Source organism: Vidua chalybeata, chromosome 3 (genome assembly GCF_026979565.1).
Source record: "Vidua chalybeata isolate OUT-0048 chromosome 3, bVidCha1 merged haplotype, whole genome shotgun sequence".
NCBI lineage: Eukaryota > Metazoa > Chordata > Aves > Passeriformes > Viduidae > Vidua > Vidua chalybeata.
Genome location: NC_071532.1, coordinates 7,341,395 through 7,365,998, shown reverse-complemented (window position 1 = coordinate 7,365,998; position 24,604 = coordinate 7,341,395). Strand labels below are relative to the sequence as shown.

The following is a 24,604-nucleotide window of genomic DNA, read 5'->3' as shown; positions in this document are numbered from 1 at the left end:
ATCTTAAATTCACGTAAATTAGAATACACAGATGCTAAAAGGAATTTGTAATTCTTAGTAGACATTCCTCAGTATTTTTTCACCCCACTCATTGTTGAATGAATGTCATTTGGTTGAAGTTTTTGATTACTTCAGTAAAAAACAAAAATTGTCATTCATTGTGTGAACTGAGACACATAATTTAACAATAAGAATATTGTCCCACAGTGAAGAGGTCACCAAAGGATGATCCTCCCCTGCAGCCACCTGATCTATTTAGTTTGGTTAAAAGGAAATTTTAAAGATACTCTTTTTGCCATTTTAACCTCTCAAGTGGCTTCTCTCAGTAACTGCTCTCTTGTGTAAACAAACAAAGAAGACTCAACCTTTGTGGTAAATTCCTGAAGTAGTGGGACCAGCATGGAGGGGAAACTTGTGGAGATCCTCTGGAAACCTGGCAGATGTTTGTTTTCTGGATTGTGTTGAATTTCTCTATGCACTTGTTCAAGTTGTTTTAACTGTATAGTAGTCTTTCAATCAGTTGTCAGTAGCTTTGTGACAGGTTCACCACACACTGTTTTGCCACACAGCTGCTGGATTTTTATCTTAAATTTGATTATTGCTGCATATCATTTTCTAAACTTGTTGTTCTTTGGAAGAGTCTTAAACCACAGTAGAGAAAGGATATTTCACGTTGGGTCTGAATCCAAGTTTCAGCTGTAGTTGCTTGACCAGCACTTTGTGAGCTGTCAGCAGCCTTTGAGAACCTCCCCATAGCTGATATGTAAACTTTTAGGCTTGTGAAATAGCTGAATGCTTATGTTTCCATCAAAAAAAAATCCCTCTAACGTTTTTGGCACTTGGGTGCCCAGTGTTTGACTGTTATGAAGAGAACCTTCCAGTGTGTGAATGAGGGAGCTTGTACAAGTGCCTAAAGGCTTGCACGTGACATGCTGTGTTCAAGACATTGGTTATTTTTCAGGTGATAATTGCTTTTTTTGTTCTTTAAAGACATAATAAATGTGCTAGTATTGTCTGTAATGAAAACAGAGCTTAAATATTGTCATATTCAATTATTCCTTTTTCTTTTTTTTCCACTTTACTTTCAGGATAGGGAATTATGTTGGAATTCTCTATTTATGAATTGAGAATTTTCTTTGAATGATAGTTGCTTCCAAAATCTGTTGTTTGCTAAATTATGGTTCAGAATTATGACCAAAAGAAAAATAATTTCAGGAGAGAGGCTGGAAAATAGCAAAAGATTTTAATTTATTTTTCTTCCGGATAGTAGTAGAAGGATTTTTAAAAGGCAAAAGGATAGCATTATAGTTAGTAGTTTATAAAATGATTCCATTTATAAGTTTGTTCTAGTAACAGCAGCAAAACTTGAGTGTTTGATGTTACTGATCTTAAATATGTGTATAGGTACCTTGTGAATAGTTTGTGCAGCAAAAGATGTACAATAGTCCCTGAATTTTATAGTTTTATTGTGTTTTTGAAGTTCAGTGTTTTCGTACAGCATGTTATTTTGGAAAGCATCCAAGGTGCACAAACTTTTTAGAAGCTTAGGCTGATGAACAGGAATATCAGTAATGCAAGGTGCATGAAGGAATGGCTCTCAAACAGGAGAATTAATCCTCTTCATAAGGTGATGCAGTAAAATCAGAGAAGGGTTTGTGTTTGATATTATTTTTGTCTGCTGTGTTATGTGCTGGAAGAAAAGTGCTTACTTACCTAGCATATGGCTTGGTTATGGCAGAAATGACACTGGGAGACCAGTTCAGAATGCTGAGCACTTAATTTGAAGAAAGTCCTTGCTCTGTGTAAGCAATTAGGAGCTGTGGCTGCAGTAGGAGGCATCTGGTCATGTAGACTTAGTAATTGTATTCATCTAATGTATAACTGTTAATACACTGCAGCTCAGTGTGAACCAGAACCCCTTGATGTAGATAAGCCCTTAAGTATTTAAATACCCAGGTGCTTCTTACTGAATTGTCTTAGAGTCCAACTTGGCCTCAACATGGTGACTGTTGTAAATGTTCCTCATAAAGCTGCATTACATTTCATCCTAATTAGCACTGCTGCTGTAGCCCTGGTAGAGACTCATTGGATTAAAAAGAACCAGAGGCTGAGCGCCCACATTCTCTCCTACAGGAATTAAATCAATTTCAGTCTTACAGTATTCACAGACCTGATTTAATTTGGCCTCTTTCTCTAGATGATTGCAAAAGCACAGTAGTAGTAGGAAGCTCCTGCCTTTATTACTTATGTTTAACTTCAGAGTTGTGTCTGTTTTGAGTGCTATCAGGGTAGCATTTCTTAGTCCCCAGATAAAGCAAATATGTTATTTTGGTAGCAAAGTAATTAAAACTTCGTAAATAAATAGTGGTTACCAGCAACAAATTAAGATGAGAAATGTTATTATTGTGGAAATAAGAATGAATGTTACCTACTGTGAAAAGGATTTTTTAAATTGAAATCAGATACATAATTAAGTTGTTATTAATTAGGCACAGAAAAGGTTAGAAACCTTAACATCTTTTGTCCATAAGCCAAATGTTGTAGTATGTTGATATCCATGCTGTGAATTCCCCATTACTGCTCTGCCAGTAATTTCAACCTGGCATCTAGACTAAATTGTCTCCCTAGGAGCCAAGAGGAAACACGGTTGATATGTGATCTCAGGCATGGGTCTTTCTTGAATGAATAAAAGCACTGTCACATTTTACGAAATTACATCTGTTGGTTATGTGCTGTGATCATCTCTGAATGAGGGAGAGGGCAGAGCTCATCTGTTATGGCACAGACCCATTTTCCAAAGGAACTTGATGGGATTTTATACAGTCTTGTAACTCCATTCCAGATCTGTTCCAGCTTCATGACAGAAAATGAAAGCAAGGTAGTGATTGTACCTACACAATAATTTTTAAAGTGCTCAGAAACACACAGAACACACAAATTGCCAGCCAGAGCTTGCTGAGCAGCCTCAGAGCACGTTATTCTGTGAATGGAGATGAACAAGTTTGACAAATGGCTGCCATGCAGAGCTGAAAATGCAGTTCTCATCTTCTCTCTCCGAGCAAAGATGAGAAGGAAGCTTGTTCCCCTGGAGCCCTCAGGTGCTTGGGTCTAGCACCCCAATACACAGCTGTGGTGCCAGATGTTGGCAATGTGCTGAGCCTGTCTCACAGTGCAGCAGCCGGTCTTGTAGACCCCTTCAAGGTCCCTGTCATGGCTTCAAGTAGATTCATTTAAGGGTTGGGCTCAGTGATCTTCGAGGTCTTTTAGAACCTTAAGGATCTGTGATCTTGCTCGGAGCTGCTGCTGTTTGCTGCCAGAGGGCTGCAGAGCCATTCCAGCCCAAGGTCCCCCAGGTGGGTGGCTTTGCCACACATGTGGGGATCTGAAGTTAGTAGTGGAGCTGCGTCCCATAGGCACCATGTGGGGTGTTGCCCAAGGAGCCACGGGATTGATGGAGTTCTGGAGGTGCTGCAGGACTGTTTCCACTTACCTGGTTGTGGGGCCAGTAGGAGAAGGAATCATGAGTACTCTGTTACTCCTTTTCTGAGGCAAATGAGTGTCTAAGTCTCATGCTGTTATTCAAAATCTGCAAAGAATAGAAAACAAAACACTTGTTTGGAGCGATTATCTCTTAACATGTGGAAACTGCAACAGTGGTGAATTTTAAGATCTTTTTCTAAACTGAACAAAATGCTTCTCTCTGATTGTTGAAGTATCTGTTGCCACTTCAGCCTGAGCTCTGTAACCATGTGGTGGTTGTTTTTTCTTTTTTCTACTCTATTCTTCATTTCTTTAAAGAGCTGATTCTTGTGATTTATTGGGTACAAACTACAAAGCTAAGTACTTTTCAGGATGTAAGTGGTAGTGGCTATGAGAAGGAATGAGACTATAATTCTCCTCCACTTTATTTTAGTTAAGTATTTTCAGAGGGGAGGGGAGGGGAGGGGAGGATGTATTCTTTCCATTAGACCTCTCCTTTCTTAATCACCATTCCCTAATTAATTCCCTGGTTAAATATAAAGCAAGCATTAGCTTTGAATAATGTTTTCCTGTGTGATTAAGTAAAGAAGAATTTCTTTCTTTTGTATGATGACTCATTGCTGGGGGATCTGGAGGGAGCCTCAGGGTGGATATTTGAGATTTTGGTCCCAGGTGCTCTCATACCTTTGAGCTGTGTCTGCTGTCAGTCCAGAGGTGGGAGGCAAAGGAGATATCACGTATCAGCTGAACACGAAGAAAATTGCCTCTCTCGTGAAACGTCAGCTCTGTTTTTTCCTGGTGGAAAACTGACTCTGGCTCATAGAAATGCAAATCTCAAGACAACACATACAGCTAGCAGGAATGTTAATTATTGTTCTTCCTGGCACAGTGTCTGTAATATTTCTTGTTGCATGATGTATATTCTTTGGTGTCCAAGCTGCCCCAAAAATGTACTCTTTCTTTTCACCAGCATCTTCCAGTTCCTCCCCCTGCACCAGTTTGCAAACCTTTGGCTTGTAGCAGTACAGCTGTGTTGGGTCACACCATAAACCACATCCGAAAGAACTGAGGTGGTTAAGAACCGAATCAAAAAAGGAGATTTTAGTGAATGAGGGCATGGCAAAGAGGCATAACATAGTCTAAGCTGGCCAAGCTTATTTTACTGATGAAGAAACATTGTCTAACTCTACCCAGATGATATGACTTTGTGCTTTGCTACTGTAGTAGCTTATGGTGTTCATTTTTAGCTCACAGCGTCAAATTTTAGTTCAAAAGGCAGTTTTAAGAATGAGTCTGTGTTCAAATGTTGCTTGTAGCTCAAGATGTGAAAAAGAATACAGTTTTATTAATGTGGCAGCAAGGAAAACATATGGAATATGTTTCATATAATGACATGAGAATGCCTGTGATTTGACTGCTGTATCCATGAATGCTGTAACATATTATCTCTGGGTGTTGAAAAACAGGCATTTAAAAACACTCTTGGTTTTGATAAAAAGTATGGTAAACAGAAATCCCACTGATCTTTTTTTTTCCTTTCATATGTTTTACAGGCCTTTCCCTGTATTTCTACTGGAATTTATGGTAAGACACACCTTTGATGTCACTTATTCTTACTCATTTTTCCCTATTATTGGTATTCCAAACAGTGATATTTCATATCAGATGTTTCATCAGTCATTTTGTTCACCAATATATTTATACTGTGTTAAATAACAGAGACCCAAAGCCTTTGGCTGGGACTGGATGCTGGTGTGCTGGGAAGTGGGATACTGTTGTGCAGCCCTGAGCATAACCCTTAGAGCCTGTGAGCCAAGACCTGAAACTGTGACTGCACTTCTGCAGTAACTCTTAAACACGCTGCTGTTATTTCAACAAGGGAAAAACAGGGGTCTGGCAAAATTTTCCATCCAGAGGGAAAGAAAGATGCCATGATGTCCAAGACTGGCCAAAAAAAATAAAAAAAGCCAGGCCAGCTTGCTGGAGTAACAGGAAATTATCTTCGTTCCCTTGAGTTTTGCTTCCACCAGTTTAGTTTATTAATTTACATGCAAATTTACATGGCCTGAAGGAACTGGAAGGAAATGGCTATTGTAAGTCTCTTGCTTTGTCGTAATCATAAGGTAATCCATCACTAACAGTTAACTGGCTTTTGGCTGGCATTGTGAAAGAAGCAAGCGTGGTATTTGAAGAAAGAAAAAAACAAGTTCAATATTTTTTAAAAAATGAGAAATTTGAGAAAACATACAAACTACAAAGGGATTTTTTCCTTAAACAATAACCTATGCTGATTTTTTTTCCTTTAGATCCAATATATGATTGTAGGTTTGATTACTTGTACGATTTAAAGTTTTTAAAATAAGGATGTTTTAAAGAAACATGAGAATGCTCCATGCCTTGAACTGTTGAAGGCCAAGTAGGATGGAAATTTAAGCAACTTCATCTAGTGGAACATGTCCCAAGGGGGATTTGAACCAGATGATCTTTAAGGTTTCTTCCAACCCAAACTATTCAACAATTTTTTGCTAAACAGCAAAAAATTAAAAAAAAAGCCATCATCATATAATGATGTAGTGTGACATAAGTCATAACATACAGTAATTGTTAGATAAGGTAATTTGAGCTTTGACTAATTAGATAATTCAGATTCAGGAGGGGAGAAATATTTAGGCTTGTTCCTACTATTTTAAGGACCTCTCATTAAAAGTTTTTTGTTTATTGTAAATCTGAAATAGGCTTCAGAAGCTAAAATCTAGTTCAATTTGGGTGCTGTATTCCCTTCTACTTGAACTGCATTTCCATTGTTGCAGAACATGCAGATGCCATTTCCATGAGCACTAGAACTGGTTGAATAGAAATCTGGTTTCAAATAAAGCTTTGCCTCAGTTCTCAGTTTTGGTCCCCCTTTTGAACTTGATGGCAAGCTTTGCATTTTAGTCCTTGATTCATTGGCTTAAATCTTGATCTTTTACATAGATACATTTCTGTTTGATATACTTTTACATTTGTTTTTATTTGATACATTTGTTTTAGAAAATCAAGCAAGATATGCTGTAATAATAGTTGACTATTTTTTAGAATTGGCCTAGTTAATAGAAAAGTCTCAGCAGGTGAGAAATATGGTTCCCTGAAGCCAGCAGAGAAAGCTGGAAAGGATCTCTGGTAGGAATTGTGAGTTCCTGTGAAGTTTTCAATGCTTTTCTTGAAGGTAAATGCTGTACGTTGAAGGAAAATGCTGTAGCATTGCTGAAACATTATACACTGCAGCAGATGCTTTTTCTGTAATTGTTTGCTGTTTTCCCTGTTGGAAATAGATTAAAATGTGTTTGTGCTAAAATGTTCTGGTTTTCTGAGGCTGCTTTTTGGGGTTTTTCGGGGGAGGGGGGGAGAATACAATCTCTACTTGATTGTACTGTTTACATTTTAATAAATGTTTTTTATTCCTCAATTAAAGAAGTACTTCCCTTCTTTCCAGACTTTCAGATGCACTGCCTGAGAGTAATAATTAAACAGGCAGCCCTGCATCTGGCTTCAGGTGTCAGTATTTTCAGGAATGTTTGATAGCAGTTGCATTGCTAAAATTACACTGTGGGTGGTGACATGTTTGCAATGTAAAGTACACACAAGCCCCACAAAACTATGCTTTAATCTTTTTGGTTTTGTTGGGGTATTCCCCTTTATCCATGCATATTCCTTTAGATAAAGACAGTGTCTAGATGAAAAAGTGGATCAGCCTCATTCCTGGTGGCCAAGCTGGTTAAAGTATCTGTGCTGTACGTGTAACACTGGGCTCTCCCAATAAAGCAGTATACAAGGAACACACTTGCTATTTCCTCATCTTAGGTCCATACAAACAAATTCTTTCCCTTCAGAAATCCCTGGCTGAGGATGCAATTTCTCCTACAAATTAAAGTACAGAAATTTGCTAAAGGCTGGCTGAGTATATCCAGTTTGAGAATCTGGATTGAGTTCTGCTCCAGACTCCTGTAGATGCATAGATTGCTCACCTGCACTCTTGTCATTAGGACAGAGTGTTCACATTTCTGTGGGGAGCAGTCCATTCTTGTTTTCATCACTGCAGAGCACTCTTTTACTCCCATAAAAAGGAAGCTGGGAAGAAACAAGCAAACAAGGCTTTTTCTGAGGTCTTGGCAAAGGGCAGATTGCTTTCCATGGAAAGAGTGTTGGATAGAGGAAAAGTCTGCCCTCCTCCCCAGACACTTTCCTGATGCTCCACCCATCACGCTGTGGATGTTTCAGCTTGAACAAGTTACAGCCTTGAGAAGGCAATTTGACTGCTGCACCGTGCCAGCAGTCAAAACTTTGATTGTCATGTGCTCCTGTTTAAAGAGTGATGGCAACAAATCCACTCACAAAGGATCTTTGATTTAGCAGTTTGATTCAAATGAGGGATTCCATCTTTGAAAAATGACATAGGAAGAAACCAACGGTAAACATTTGTAAGGACTAAAAAACAAGTGAGAATCTGCCCACAGGCACACTGGGAAAAAAATTCCCTACAAGATCCCAAATCTCTAATATATTTTCCTAAGAGATCCCTGTCACCTTTAATAAGCTTAAGAACTGCTAATCAGACTAAGAAAGCAAAGGTTGTGAAGCTTTATATTTCCATGAATCCCTGGGTTACTCTTTTCTGTTGCAATAAATGCTTTCCTTTATACCAAGAGCATGAAGTTTCCCAAATAAAACTATTTTGGGAGGAGGACTGAGGATTTACATCCCTCCCATGGCCTTAGGGAGGTATTGGAGTATCAAGCTCCACACATCCTTAGCAGCTGTTTAGTAACACACAAATATAAGCCAGAGCAGTTCGATTTTTAGGGATTTTCTTACTTTTTTTTCTCTTTTTCCTTTTTAAAGCAATTTTGCTATCTGTTTGGGAAAAAAGTTACAAAAGGGATGAAAAAATCTATAGATAAATATATAGTTCAGAGGGTACACAGTGCTATTTTAGGCTGCAGTGTGTCAGGTTTTCATGTTATACCAGTGGATCACTATTTACATGTCCAGTTGCCCCTTAATTACTGTCTTATTATGTCTGAGGTACGTCCGGAAGAGGGGATTGGGGGGAAGTGCCGCTTTCTTTAGTAGATTTTTTGGAAGAGCACCTCATTAAGAAGCTCTCTACAAATTGTGGTGTTTGTAGCCTGCAAAGTGAACAAGGATGTTGGATATGGTGCTACAAACCTTCCAAGCCACAAAATTAAAACAAGGCTCTGCAGATGGATGTAAGGAGACAGGATTTTTCGTGTTTGTCACAAATATTTTGAGAGATAATTGTGGGATAGACTACATATGGAAGGAATTGAAGATGTTATGGTCTATGCACACCTATGTGTTACCTCCTTACTGTTACTTTACAGCAATACAGGGTTGGGCTTTGTTCTGAGATGCTTACGTTGGCAACATAAGCTGCTCTTTGACAACAAAAACTAGCTTTTAAATATTATTTTAAACTTAAGGGAGAGGGGAAAAAGAAGAACTAAAGGGAAGGGGGAAAGATGAAACTCTGAATTCCAGTTGGTGTGCATTTCTGTCTCTACATCACTATAGCTGTGTGATGTACCTTAGCTTGATTTCATTAAAATTATGTCCTCTATCCTTTCTGAGAAGAAATATAAAAGCAGCTCTTAATTTTCTTATGAACTTATACTTGCATTAATTTTAAAAACAGAGAGAGAAAAAGACCAAATGCCACGAAAGTGCAGAATGTCTGTGGTGATTCAGGTGGTGGAAATGCACAGTTTCACCACATTTTAAACATCATTATTACATTGGAGTAAATCTTGCTGCTGTAGAATCAGGCCACTGAAGCTTACTTGTAGCTTTTGGCCTGGTTGTGGCAAAACATTGCACATTTTCTTTTTGCTATGTGTTGCTAAAGGGAAGTCTGAAAAGGAAAAAAATAGAATAAATTTGCTGTGTGTATAAGAAATAAAAGCATATAATCTGTTATTAAGGGAGGATGCAGGGAGCACAAATCCTCTGGTTTAGATTTGGGGAAAAGGTCCTTTGGTCTTGTGCCAGCTTGTGTCACCACTGTCTTGAGCCCCTGTCTATCTTGCTAAGAGTCCAAAGAGTGTTTCATTCTCCTTCAGAGGGCTGGGAGCATATCCATCAGCTCTTCCCCCCATGAGGTGATCCAAGGTAGATTATAACAAGGGGTTAACCAACAGGTGTTCTACTGAAGGATTGTAAAAGCCCTCATAAAACTGAGTCAGAAGACTAAACCAAATGTTTTCAAAGGCAGAATAAATTCCTGACAGAGGGTTAAAGGTTGAGGCCATCTATTTCCATCTTTCTCATCTGTTTTTTTCCTCATTTTTCTGTTGGCATTTCATTTCTGGAATAGATGTTTCTTTAATGAGCAATTCTAATAAGGGTTGCACTGTCATCTTTCCAAGGAAGGAGTTAGCTGTAAATTTTTCAGAGCCACTATACACCAATGTGTAATAAGTAACTATGAAGTGGTTTTGTATTTATCTCCAGTCTGGTGCTTTGAGTTCCTGTCACTCAAAGCCTGATTGTGTGATCATCAGAATTTGGATATGTCAGTTGAGGTTATCCAGGAAAATGGATATTATCATATAGATTCTTTGTGATAAAAAATCCCAATCTGGTAGGTCACATAACAAAAGTTCCTATTAAGAAGATTTTCATAACTAAGCCAATTTTTAAACTTGATCAGCAGCTCTTCATCCCTCAGCTTAGGCCACATCAACTTTTTTGACACTGTGTTGTTTTAAAAGACCTTTTTTGTAACTCATTGAGAGTTAATTGCATTTTGCTATTTGCTCATTAATTGGCATAATGTAATATGTTTGCAAAAATGAAGATATATGAGAACTCATTCTTTGACACTTCTTTTGGGTCTGATCACCAGTTAAATAGATTATTATTAAAAGTAATGGTAACAGCTATGAAATTACTATTATAATATTCAAATAATCCTAGAAATCTAATTACTACTTGTATAAAAATTTGTTGCATGCATTATTTAACAGTGTTCTTATTTCAGATAGTGTGGTGTCCATGATACTAATTGGTGTCTTCCCATAATTTAAATACCAAAAAATTATTACAGGGAAGTGTAAATTGATGAGCTCTCAGCAGTCTAAAATTAACATTCATGTGATGTATTTAGCAAGGAGAAGCTCTAACTTGATTCCAGATGAGAGACTTAATAAGCCCTCTTTTTCAGTGGAAATTAGCTTTTTATGGATAATGTAGTTTGACTATCTAGAATTTTATCTATTCTGAAGGTCTTGCTGACTGGTCCAATTTGCAGCATTCCCCCTGAACACTAGAGGACAAATCCTGTCCTTCATGAAAATGACATTTAGTGACTGTCCTTAAAAATTTCCCTTTGAGGGCTCAGACTGTTGATTAAATAGTCAGTTGCTTCATGGCATCTCTTTTAGTCTTTTCCATGTTCTTTTTAGGAAGAAATAAAAATCTATGTAGTTACTTCTTCCTCTTAAAATTATATTTGTATTTCAGCCATATTTATATTAGTTATATATTATTATATTAGTTATATATTATTATATTATTGTGCTTTTCAATCTTGCAGCTGCCCATCCTCTTTAACCTCACTGCCTTCGTTCTACTCTGCAAGAAACAATTGTGTGCTCTTATTTCACAGTGTTTTCCATGTTGAAGCTACTAGCATGGGTCAAGTTGCTTTTGCAGTGAGCTCTATAGGTATCTCCAGACTGCTGAGGAAAAGCCAGGAACATCTTCAAAGGCATCAAAACCTTGTTGAGCTTCGGGCACTTTTCCCTTTTTTCCTTTCACTTTTTGTATTATTACTTTTTTTGCCAGGTAACTATCCTGTAAAGCATAAATAAGCTGGAAAAGTTCTCTGGTATCCAGAAAGCATATTGCAGAAATTATAAACAGGGCTTCAGCTGGTCAGATATATTATTTGCTTTCATATTTGTGGTTTTCTATTCAAAAATCTAGGAATGTCTCAATTACCATGATGAAAGTTAAAACTCTATATTGTTGTATACCAGCAGAATCACTTAATTCTCTTTTCTAAATTTTCTTGGCTGATGTCAACATGATAATCTGATGTGTTTGTTCTGTGCCTTTACACTCCAGAAAAGCCAAAGCTCTTTGAAGCTAATTTGTTAAGAAAAGAATTGAAGTAAGAAAATAAAGCTATGTAGACCTCATTCTAGAGACATTGCCTTAAGATGATACATGAAGTATAAAATATTTCTTGGTAAAAGGCCCAATTATTGCTATCCAAATTTTTTCTTTGATGTAATCTTGCCCCTTGCCCCAGGAAAGAGCATGTCTCCAAAACTTGGAGCCCAATCCATTAGTGAATTCTACTGTGTTGTTTTGGGTGTCTTTTAACCATTTTCATCATTAGATGTAGTGTGAAAACATAGTCATTATAATAATATCTTTTTCATGCCTTCCCACATTTTAGCACTTAGCAGTGATTTCATGTACCTGTGCACTCTGGCATAACTAGTCTTGCACGTAATCTTAGTTATACCACATGTTCTGTATACTTTGGCAGCTAGAAAAAGCTCACCAATGGCAAGATTTCAATTCCTTTTAATACTATGCAATTGTTTTACCTGGAGTTTACAAATATAAACAGAAGGAAGCTGCCATGAAACCTGATGAGCATGATGCCTTATTCCCATGATTTAATTTTAGGTAGTCCTGTGAGGAGCAGTGAGTCTGGCTCAATAATCCTCATGATTCCCTTTCAGCCTGAGATATCCTGTGACTCTGAGTGTATTCACCTGAGTCCCACTCACAGCTTGAAACTCATTCTGTGAGGACAGAAAAGTAGTACAAGTCTTTGTGTGTCCCTGCAGAGCTTTTAAAAGCCCTGACACACTAAAGTTGAGTAGGAGTAATATTTGTGGTGTCATGTATAACAAATAGTTTTACCACAAAGGTGTTGACCTTTGGTATCTTTTTGAACTTCTGTGACTGCATTAGATAGTAAATGCCTCGGGAAAACAGCTTCTGTTTCCCATTAATTCCTTAGTTTTTAGTGCAAAGGGTCTATCTATGGTCTGGCCACAGAATATTGTGATGCTGGGCCTTATTTGTCCTACTTTTTATTCTCCATAGCAGACATTATCTCTTACTGTTTATTCATGCAGTATCTCTTGTAATGGTCCTAGTCAATGTGGGAGACCCTTAATACTACTCCAATACAAACACAGAAAATTGCCATATATATAAATTTACATTACCAAAGTCATCTCTCGTTCTTAACTTTGGTCACTCCAAGAAGTTTGGAAGAAGTGTGTGTGAGAATATGAAGACTTTTAGGTGGCTTGTGAAAGTAAATACATGGATTGCTACAAGGGCAAACATCTTTCTCCTGCAATGAAAGAAAGGATCAACAGAATAGACCTGCTATTTTGAGTCTCATCAAAGTACCTGAAAGTCAAGCTAAAGGCATCTCTGGCTCTGAGAGTCGTTCACTGTGTTGTCCTTTTCCCTGCATCTTTGTTAAATTGTGATGCTGCCATATATCACTGGAAAGGGCAACTGCCACTGAGGCAGAATAGCAGAGCTGAATGATTCTGTGTAGTGAATGACTAATCCTGTTTCTAAGCCAAAATCCTGTTTATAAGATGTATTCTGCAGCTCTGCACACCGCAGATCGTGTTGGCAGCTGGGTTAATGGAAGGCCACCTTGGGCCTGGAAGAGAGTTAGCTGTGCCTTTTTGTCTTGGGAATGTATTTAAAGCTATTGTGTGCTGCACATGTTGGCAAAACGTTCACCTGTCTTCTGTCTCAAGGTGTGACGTGCCAGAAAATAGTGTAAAGTACCATGAATTACAGTGGAAGGAAGCATCTATTACAATGCTCTGATTTTTTTTTTTTTTGTAGAAAAAGGGATTTTCTTTTTAACTGGCAATTTTGGAGGTAATAAAAAGTTGGATTTATACACATACTTTGAATTTATGCAACTCAAGTAACTTGCTGGTGATTGCATCAGTGAATGAAACAAATAGCATGCATGCATTGCCAGGGCTGCAGTGTTATTTGTCAAATTCCATATTAATAATTATTAATAAAATATCAGGTTGTTGTGGAATTGCTTCCTGTTTAATTAATCTATCAGAATCTGATTATTCAGTTTAAGTTAGTTTCTTGTATCGATGAAATATTACACCGCTAGTAAGAACACATAAGGCTTATTGCAGAGGAAATGCAGCAACAGTCAGAATTTACCTTTCTGTGAGTAATGATGGGGAGAAAGTTCGAATCCTTTCCAGAGCTTCTGTGCACAGCAGAATCATTGCTAGATTTGTTTACTTGGCAGTAATTGTATACATATTAAATTTCCCTTCAGGTTTATTCAGGGTGAAGTTCACAGAAACAAATGTGCACATTCTTGTTGAAGAGTGTTAAGTCAGAAATTCAGTACATATTAACAAGGTGACTACAAAAACAAGTGTGAGTGGGCTTTTCACGTACCTACCAGGCAGGCAGGATAGAAGTCACCCATTTACCTATAGAGCTGGTTTGGGCAGGGGAAGTCACCTTATGCTTTCAAATACACTTTGGGTCAGGCTTCTGCTCAATAGAGCTGCTTTTGGTTTATTTCTGAGCTGTCACTACTGCAGAAAAGGACTGGTTCAAGGGGTATTCTGCAAGAAGATAACTGTAATTGGCAATCCATTTCTTCATTTCCGTGCTATAGTCAGCCTTGACAAATTAATCATGATCAAATGCAGGCTATGGGAAGGGGGTGACCCACGTAGCACAGAAGAAAAATGAGGCCCTGTGCTGGCATGACAGACTAATCCTTCAATTCACCCATTTGACTGAATGAGGGGACTTGTTGTTGTGCCTGTCACCAGCACCGCCCATAAACAAACTGCTCACTCTCAGTCAGAGGGCTTGGCGGGTGTGATAAAGGTTACTGAGAGCATCCCAGCACCTCATCCATCACTGATGTGGGACACCAAGCTCCTGGATAGGACCTCAGGAGGAAAAGTCACAGTGGCTTACAAGTTCCTGCCTTGAGGAGAGAGCAACCTCAGTTGTGTTTGTGGAGTGATTTTGTGTCTGATTCCACGGGAACCAAAATGACTCCTTGGTTTGGCAGGATGTGTTATGGCTACTGCAAAAAAACAGCAAAAATTTGGGGTTGAAGTTTAGATTATATAAGGGTCCCTTCCAATCCAAGCCATTCCATGATTCTGTTAATATTGCTGGCAGTTCTGGGTGGTTATAGCTTCACACAGACTCTCATTTTGTCCCAGGGAACAGGAGGTAAGCTGGTTCCAGATGGAAAGGAAAACAATGGCAGCCTAAAGAAAATTATTTACTCTAACAGCTGTGTAGTGTACTTTGGAACTTTTGGTAGATGTTTGCTTAACTTTCTTTGTTCTTATCTATTTTTTGGAATTGTGCAGCAGCTGTGTGGCTTCTAGAGTTACATTAGGAGTACGGGACTCCTTTAACTGGCCTACTCATAGTAGTACTCACAGTAATGTTCTTTACTTACTAATGTACTTTTTTCTATCTATGGCTATGATTTTAGATTTTCATCTGGTAATTAAAATGGAAACAGAGCAAGTTAATGTTGGAATACATTGGTTTCAGTGAAGCTATGGTGATTTGCACTAGCTTTGAAATATTCCATTGCATCAAGAGGAATAAATGTGGGTTTTTTTGTAGTTGACTCTATTCACTTGGAATAACTGCATTGAGCTCATCAGAGGAGAAATCTAGTCCAAAGTATTGTACCTTTTTTAAAATATTTTATTTTGTCAGGGAAGACTTTAACTTATTTTTTCTTTAAAGAGTATCTAGCCCCCTGAAAAGAACATTGAAGTCTGATTTGTAAACGATTTGTATCTCTTTTATTCCTTTCAGTATATTACTTATATATAAGAGAATGAAAGTACTTGCTTTCCTATAAATTACTAGATGATAATCTGTATCTATCATTTTCCAATTTTGTTTTGGACAATGCAGCATATCAGTTTACCCCCCTTCTCTCTGTGATGTTTGAAAGAACCATTTAATAGAAATATGGTATAATTTAAAGGGTCATAATTTCTTGCATGTGATGCTGTGGCAGTGGAAGAATTTTTGCCCTCTTCTGTTTCAATTCTCTCTGGAATACAAACATTAAACCTTCATTTTCAGGGAGTATCCCATATAGAAAATATAACAGTTCATCATACACTGTGACTTGTTTCTCTTACAAACCAAATTTTGGCTTGCTTAGTCCAATGGAATAGCACTTCCAGGTCACTCGTTGAGGAATGTGCTATTCAATGTGAATAATTTTATGCCAATTTTCAGGGAGTATCCCATATAGAAAATATAACAGTTCATCATACACTGTGACTTGTTTCCCTTACAAACCAAATTTTGGGTTGCTTAGTCCAATGGAATAGCACTTCCAGGTCACTCATTGAGGAATGTGCTATTCAATGTGAATAATTTTATGCCAATTTTGCACGGGGAAGGCCTGGTTCAGAGATGCCTGAGCTAAATAAGAGCTGATATAAATGTCAGCACATTGTTCTAGCCACCAGACAGCCAGTATTGTATTTTCTTTATCCATTTTCTTGTTTCTCAGTTTTGATGAACAAAAACATATTTCTAAACCACAAAAGACGCCGCACGAAGTGTTTGGCATATTGATGAGAAAAATACAGCATAGGAATATCTAGAACTTAAGATTAAGAAAAACAGGTGCATCCTTAGGACGAGAGTAAATCGACTGTTCAAGTGGTGACCAGTTTGTGGTGTGTAGTTTCAGCTTTATGTACCAGCTCATTATCCAGTGTTGGAAAAATGGAGTATCAGTTTTATGCAGAATGCTTATCACCGTAAATTGCCCAGTGTAGGCTGTGAGCTGCAGACAGTGCAATCATAATAGCTTCCGAACGGATGCAGTTTTATGGATTCAGAACATTAGTCATTCTCTTATGCCCTTAATTACCATTAGGTAGTTACACTTGTGTCTGTAATAGGTGCTAAACATTCTGCCACTGATAGGTTTTTAACTATTCTTTTTGTTGTAGCAGTAAACACAGTGTAGCTGACTGTTAGGAGGCCAGAACATTATTTTTTAGCCTAGTGCCATTAGGAACATGTCCAATGACATTTTGAGTTGTATTTGCAGGTTGATTGTAACCTTCTAAGTTTGGTTTGGTTTTCAGGGTGTTTTTTTCCTGTCTTTAGGAATGAGAGTAAAGAACAATTCTGTTGCTAAGCTGGCACTGCTTAATTAAGAGATGATTTGTTTTCCCTTTTTGTCTAGTTTACAAAGTGAGAAAGGAAGGAAACCTGACAGATTTTTCACAGTACTAGAAACAATATAGAAGAAACAAGTGATGCTATTTATGTGCTGGCCATGCCAGTCAGTGCCCTAGAAATCTTCTGTTGTACTTTGCTATCAACATTATAAGCTACAGTTTACTAGTTTTCAGTAAAGCCATGAATCACTGATGTATAGTAGGCCCTTCCCAAAATAAAAAAAAAAAAAGGTGAGATTCAAAGCTCACTTTTAATCAAAGCTGCTAGCCATGATTCAGGTAATGAGAATGCATATTGGCAATGTTTCCATGGAATTCCTAACGAGGATTTCATGTTATGGAATCCTATACCTCTCTCAGTTGTGTAGCATGGTGTAGTTGTCAATGTTTTATTGACTATAAGTAAACAGAAGCAGTGACTGTAGTTACCCTGATTGGTAGCCAAGAGTTAGAGAATGTACAACTGACAAATTTGAGTGTAACTCCCCACAAATATTTTCACTTGATATTTTCCAAAATTGTACACAAGTGATGTGGGAATATGTAACTACTCTGGCCTTGAATTTCTTTAATAATGCCAGCATATTCAAAATAGTCTTGCTAAAGGCAGTCAGTGGTGTTCTGGCTGTGGAATTTGAGCCATTTGAGGGTAAAGTATTAGCTTCCAAATCCTTTAACTTGTTCCATGTTTTCAAGACTCTCTTTCCTATTTATTGACCTTCTTCTGAGTTTTCCATGTTGATTACATGGCATTTATGCTGACCTTAACTAAGATGAGCATTTTCTGAAAAGGAATAAATAGAAACATTTCTCCATCAGCACTAATACCAATAAAACATAGGCTTAAAGTTCATAAAAATATATTAATTTTAAATTGCATATGATTTCAAGAAATTATCTACTTTTTAAAAATTGGATTTGATAACAAGTTATGTTTGCTTGATAGAACAGTTTTCACAAATTATTGAAGTTTCATGGTATCAAAGCTTTCTGTTAAGAAGAGGTCACCTTGATATTTGTACTGAATAAATTTCAGCCTTGGCTCCACATTTTATCATTCTTGATGTCTTAAATTTTCCCTTACCTCCACAGTTTTTTTTTAATCTACTTATTTTTATTATTTGTTTTTATGACTTACTGTCAACATATTTCACTGATTTTCTACTTACTAAACAAAATGGTTCTGTCTGAATTTCATGTGTAGCCTTAATTTTGTAACTTTTAATGTATGATCTGTGCTATTTAGGTTACTCTGTATTTATTGCTTGTTTTTGTCACTGCCTACTAAATACATTAATGTCTACAGATCTCTAAATTGTAAGGCTGCTCTCTTCCCCAAAAATGTCAGGACTGATGATGAAACTCTCTTTTCCTTCAGGATAAATCTAAATATCTGCACAGTAAATGCTAGAAGATAATCATGGGCTTCAGTCCAATCCTGAATTATCTGTCTATAATGTTCAGTGCTTAAGACAGTATCATCACATTAGCACACGTTAGATGCAGTTATTTAAAAGACACTTTGTTTTATCAAAAACCTCCAAAACCACCAACATCAAACACCCAGAAAGTCCTAAGTACTATTTGTACTCCAATTCCAGCTGCTGTGAGAATGCTCAGCCCACAGCTGCCCCAAGCAGGGACTCATTGCCTCCTCAGGTCTGTCAGTCCACCTCCTAGCCAAACCATTTTGATCCCAAAACGTGTGGCTAGGTGAAAAACCACCTACACTGAAGCTGTTGGATCCAATCCAACCCACTGATTTGGCCCAAAGCAAAGGATGGCCACACAAATGTTTCAGCCAGCAGGTTTGAGCATGGAGTAACTCCTGGGGGTACAAGGGTGTGACAGCTGCACCTTCATTTCTTAGGTCTGGATTTAGAAGGTAATGTTCTTCCACACTTTGAACTTGCTTTGTTGCTACTGGTTTGTGGGCTTTTTATTTGTTTACTGGATTTTGAAAAGTACTTCAATCCTTTCAAAGCAACAGTTCTTTTTGGTGTGTTTCTGGTGGCATTATCCCATGCAGCACATGAGAAAGGTAGATGTGGAATCTGATGGGAAATCATAAGAAACAAATTTGATGTTAAAATTTTAGCACAGGAAATGTCCCAGAAGCTCACACATTCATTGTTTCCCCCCTTGACTCTTATTGCACAGAAGCTCTTTCAAATGTGTTCTAAGCAGTTTTTAAAATTTGCAAAAGTATGTCTGACTGCTTCTTCCTGCTCTTTCCATCTGTTTAGAGGATTTTTTCCAAATTCCTGCTGGAGGAGGGATGTCTTAATTTGACTTTTGATGTTTGCATGAACTCAGATAATCTGCAGCAATTAGTCTTCTGGTTTCTTCAAATTATTTTGTTTCACAAAGGTTTAATTGTAATCTCCTATTTTCTAAGGAATACAAATCCGTCTTCCTTAACCTTTCTGAATTTTAGAGATCCTTCTTTCATTTGGATGCCCACCACTTTATTTCTGTATTCCTAGAATACTTTTAAGTTAAGACTGCTGGTTATACAGTGGTTTCAACATAACTTGATTAGTACTCATTACAGCGCTAGTTTACCTTATTTTTACTTATTCTTAAGTGGTTTATATAGAAACTGTGCCCTTCCTTTTTGTAATAATTTTAAATAATAATATTCAGTCTTTCAGTGGCATAACACCACAAACTTTGAGTATGTTATTCTTTTTCTGTCTCGTGATAGTTACTGTAAGTTCATCAGATTTTACTTTTATCAGCTCCAAACTGCATGAGATTATTTTGTGAAGTTCATATATAAATATGTATAATACACATAAAAATAGGTATTGATCTCATTGGATTTGACTCATCAGAACTGCTTTTCTGTGGAGGCCCTTTCTTTAGCAACTGATCTCTAAATAACAACCATGTTTTTTTGTAGGATGACAGTCTCTTAGTTTTGTAAATTTAACTGGAAATGTCTACCTTATGTTGATCTCACCAGTACAAGTACTCTCATGCCTTAGTTTTCCATCCCCTTCCTTTCTTATGGTTTTTCTGCATGTGACTGGGACTTCTTTTTGCAGGCTTTCAAGTTGTGTGTTTTGGTGAAGAAAAAAGAGTAGAACATGTACAATGTTTCATGGCAGAGGAATCTGTGGTTGTGTGGTGGCTTGATGTTGGCTGACAGATGCCCACCCAGCCACGTGCTTAATTCTCTTCCTCCTCAGCAGGACAGGGGGAAAGACAAGATGAAGAAATATGTGCGCCAAGATGAAGACAGGGAGATGACTTGCCAAGTACTATAATGGGGAAAACAGTCCTCATTTAGGGAAAATTGATTTAATGTATTGTCACTTAAAATAGATTTACCTAGTGAGATGCAAAGGTCTTCCCTGAACCCCACCTTTCCCAGGCTCAATTTCACACCCTCACTCCCAAATGTTCTCCCACCTCCTGCAAGAGGAGTTTGCAGAACTGTTTCTAATTTTTTTTCCCCTCACTCACTCCCAGGTACTGTTATTCTCTTTCTAGATTTTGACCCATGCATTGATACATGCATACAACTTTCCATCCTTTCTGCAGTTTTGGGGTTTTTTTAACTGATTTCTGTTCCCAGAGTTGTGAGGAAGACTGAGCTGTGGAGGCTAGTGTCTGCATACCAATAATTCACTGAAATAATCCCAACCCAACTCAATATTTCATGGGTTTTTTTTCACAATCTGCAGATGTGCACCTGTCATGATAAAGTGAATAATCTTGAGTGTAATTGTATATGCAGTGAGGACACTTTAATAAAATTAATGGAAATCACATTGAATAAACTGTTCCCTAAGCTTGATTCTAAATCTAACATTATTGTGGTGATGCAATAAGCTCTTTTGAATTGACAACTTCTTTTTACGTATCCCCCAATTAAAAATCTTCTATTTTCCCTCATTTGCCTCATTGTTTAACAATCAATGAGGTTTCTCCTTGCAAAGCATTAAATGCTTTTCCATGTCCCTTCTGCTATCTGCCTGGGATGTCATGTTTCTGAGAGGATTAGGTAATCCTCTCAATTGTGTTTGACTGTGGCATGGACCTGCCTTGAAAGGGTGGTTTTCCCTAGGTGTAGTGTGGGTCATCTCATGCCGACCATACACATAATCTAAATTTATTAAAATGTGAGAACAAATAACCTCTTTGCGGCCATGTGGCCACATTTAGAAGGAAATTGAGGTGGGAGGTCAATTTTCACTTTAAGACTAGGTTTGGAGATGCCTGGGTTTTTAAGTGAAGGTCTTTAAATCTCACTTGTCTGACAGATCGTAAGAAATTTACATTTAAATGGTACAGATCAAGTTCTTATTTGTACTGCATTGTTGGACAAAAGAGATTTCTCAGTCTTCCAAATCCTTCACTGCTTGATCTGACCAACCATAGTACTGGTTCCTTTGTTTCAAATCTGGACATTCTTTCTGACTACAGTAATTGTTATTTGCTCTGTTATTGCTTTTTCCCCCATCTCAATTTGAATATTGTTCAAAATTACTTGATAAACATGTGTGTTTGGGCTTTATGTTTCCCCCTGAAGAGTGGCTTCTCACAAAATGTAATAATTTTACTTTAAGGCTGGATTTACCGCTGTTGGTCTAACCAGAATTTTTGATGTTTGTTACACCTTTCTGAATGCTAGGAAATCTCATTCCTTCCTAAAGCAGCCCATGTTTGCTCATATAATGATTTAAAAATAAATTTTAAAAACTCCAACAATACACTGGCAGCTTACCAGAATACATGTTGAAAATGCTACTTAAAACAAGTTCAATAAGACCTAAAGTTCATATCAAGACTAAATTGGATTTGAATTTCTGGAATTGCATGTGCCATTAACTGGTTATTTAATTTCCTTTTTGATTGAAGAATGCAAGACTCAATAAAAGCATAATTGTGAGTGAAATGCAAGTCAGAGATGTTAGGAGAAATGGTATTTGTAGCAAAAACTTGTTTAACAATTAATACTGTGATCTTTTGAAACACTGAATTATCTGATGAGGTCTGGATTATTTTGTTGTTCAGCTACCAGTATTGGGCTTAAAAAGCCCCTGCTTCTTGGGGGGATTGTTAGTCAAAAGTGTTCTGATGAGGGTGTTCCAAGAGATAAGGTTATTTTCGTATTTTACCCATTAATGTTTTTTTACATCCTTCAGCATTTGAGATCTTGCTAAGAGCATCGGAAGTGTGTAATGCACCATTGTAACCAGGCAGGCTTGCTGAAATCTATAGTTTTAAATTTCAGTTTTTCCTTACTCTTGCTTTAATTCAGTTTTCCCTATTATTCCAAACTTAAACAGTCTTCTAACCACTTTTCATTCTGTTGTGTAAATTGCTGTAATCTCAGAACATGCAGAAAAGGTTTTCAGTGCAGCATCGTGGGGAAGGTTGAAGAGGTGCTAGTGGATTCCATGTAGTTTTTGTTGGAAAAGTTGTTGCTGCAATACATCCTGAAATGAAGATAAATAGTGTAGATTGGCTGGTTGCTGATAGATACAGAAGCATAAAATCAAATAATGCACATTGTGACCCTTGCAGGACAAAAAGATATGTGGAGCTGACCTCTTGGCCAGGCAAATGACTACTACAGAAATGAAGCATCATCTGGGCAAGGGGAAAAAAATTCTTTCCTCTTAAAAAATTAATGCATAAAATTGTGCATCAAGATCAAGTCCAACAACCTGCATAAGCACTTGTTTTATCAGCTTACATGTAGTATGTGTTCAAGTACCATGAATGGCCTTTCTGTACAGTGAAGAACAAGCATTAAGCATCAAATTTAGAATGCACCTCCCCCCATTCCTCCCAAGTGTACTGGCATTTTTGAACTCCACATGGTGGAAATATTTCAGTTTTGAATTGTTGTAGATTTCCTGAATACAATAGCTGCTGGTGTGACCCTTTAGTATGGCTTACTGCAGTCTGAGGCAAGAATTGAAAAAAATCCACAGTGTGAATAATAAAGACAAACCAAGAATCAATAATGTATTTGTTAAAAAGACTAAACTAAGTAGATTAAATGTGCCAGACATAGTATCTTGCTTTTTCACCCAACCTGCCCTATAACTTTCTTCCTCATATGTCTTTTGGGAAAGAAGATAAAAGAACATCTTTATTTCCTTTTTTTTTTTTTTTTTCTTTCACAAGGAGTAAGTATATATTACTTCAGCTGATTATGTGCTCTTAGGAAATCTTTGATTTCCCTTGGAGAGGAGATAAGAGCAGTGCTTCAGTAGAAATAATGTGAGATAGTTTTGTTTGTTCTTGTATGTGGATGGCCTTCCCCAAATATCTGCTGGTTTTAGATAATCCAGCTAGGTCTTTGTGTTGCATCTGCTAGAGCAATTGAACATGGTAGAAGTGATTTAAGGGCTAGAGCTGGGCTGGCAATGCTGTCTGTGTTCTTTATGTGATTTTGTATTTTTTTCACTATTGCCTGTGCATGTTTTATTCCTCTGAAGTTTCTCAGATTTTCTATGCTGCTATTTTCCTTCATTTTGCTGTGGTGTCTTATGTACGTTACATGCATGTGTTTCCCCTAGTTCTTGTAACTCCTGTCATGGTGTGCTCCCTATTTGAGACAAAGTACTGAGAGCTCCAGCAAAACCAGTAGCCCTGATATTTTCTCTTACGTTCAGCCCTTCTTCCCAGAAGCCGACTCCCCATCTTGCAACAAGAGGTTCCATGCTCCCTCCCTCTCCTCCTCTTCCTCCACCTCAATCTGCTGCTCCTCAGTGCATTTTCCCGGCTCCCGCTGTCTGCGCAAAGATCCGTCAGCAAGAAGAGCGAGCTTCTCATGGCAATTCCTACCCCTTCTCCCCCTGCCCAACCTGGCAGATATATTAATAGACATCCAAAACTCAGTAAGGAGTGGCACATCAAGAACATCTCTACTTCAGATAGGCCTTCAGTTAGAGCCTGCAATCAATAGCAAAAAGCCATGAGGAACAGTGCTTGGCAAGGTACAGAATCATTACTTTATTCCCACTGCTGAACAGGTCATCCCTTGGTGCATAGAGACAGTCTGTGTCAGGGAGGGCTTGGGATAGTGTCAGTGGAGGTTAAGGAGGTCCAATGCCCTGGACCACACATTTCAAGAGCAAGTGCCAGTTTCAAGTGGAATTCGGAGTGTGTGGGTGCATGGGCATTGGTTTTGTTGGGTTTTATCTCCTGTGGCATTATCAAGACATGTTAGGAAGGTAGGATTGATTCCTTCCACTTTGCTGCACTTGAGAACAACAGGGCATTTTTATTTAAATCGGTGTGTAGAATAAATATTTAACCGTGTTGAAATTGTAACTACACGGAAGCCAATATCCCATTGCTGTGCAATTCAGTGTATGATGGGAGATTTCACAGCTGACTAGTGCTTTACACTTTGTTTCAAATTACTTTGGCTGTATTATGTTGCCACCCTAAAACCCAACTTGCTTGTTATATATGGCGAAATAGAAGATTTAATACTCTGCATTAGGAAGCTCATGTACACTTTGAAATCTCTTTCAATTAACATTTCTTTGTACAACAGTTGTTTCTGGAATAGCAATTCTGGTTATGGTATAAAGTGTATTTAAAGGAGAATGATGTGCTTGAGCTCAGGAACAGCTGCATACATGTGTTTAAACAGCTGTGTACTTTACACAGACATTGCTTATACACTCTCATAGGTAGATTTTATAATTGCAAAACTGTCTGCGTGAGTATATCTTCCACTTGCATTTGCATTGTCTACGCTTTCTCCTCCCGTAGAAGAATGCTAATGGCCAGAGCAGTGAGATCTTTTTGCTTTCAGTGGTGTGCTGGTGTCTGTCTGATCTTTCCCGTACTGTGCT

General features: G+C 37.7%; 1 protein-coding gene across 6 annotated transcripts in view; it reads left to right on the top strand.

Annotated features, from left to right (window-relative positions):
* MACROD2 (mono-ADP ribosylhydrolase 2) overlaps positions 1-24,604 on the top strand; it is an 852,188-nt gene that overhangs the window by 562,587 nt on the left and 264,997 nt on the right. For all 6 annotated transcript variants that reach the window (XM_053937065.1, XM_053937064.1, XM_053937063.1 and 3 more), the window contains one exon: positions 5,034-5,064. In XM_053937065.1, coding sequence (XP_053793040.1) covers positions 5,034-5,064 — 31 coding nt within the window. The remainder of the gene's footprint in view (positions 1-5,033; positions 5,065-24,604) is intronic.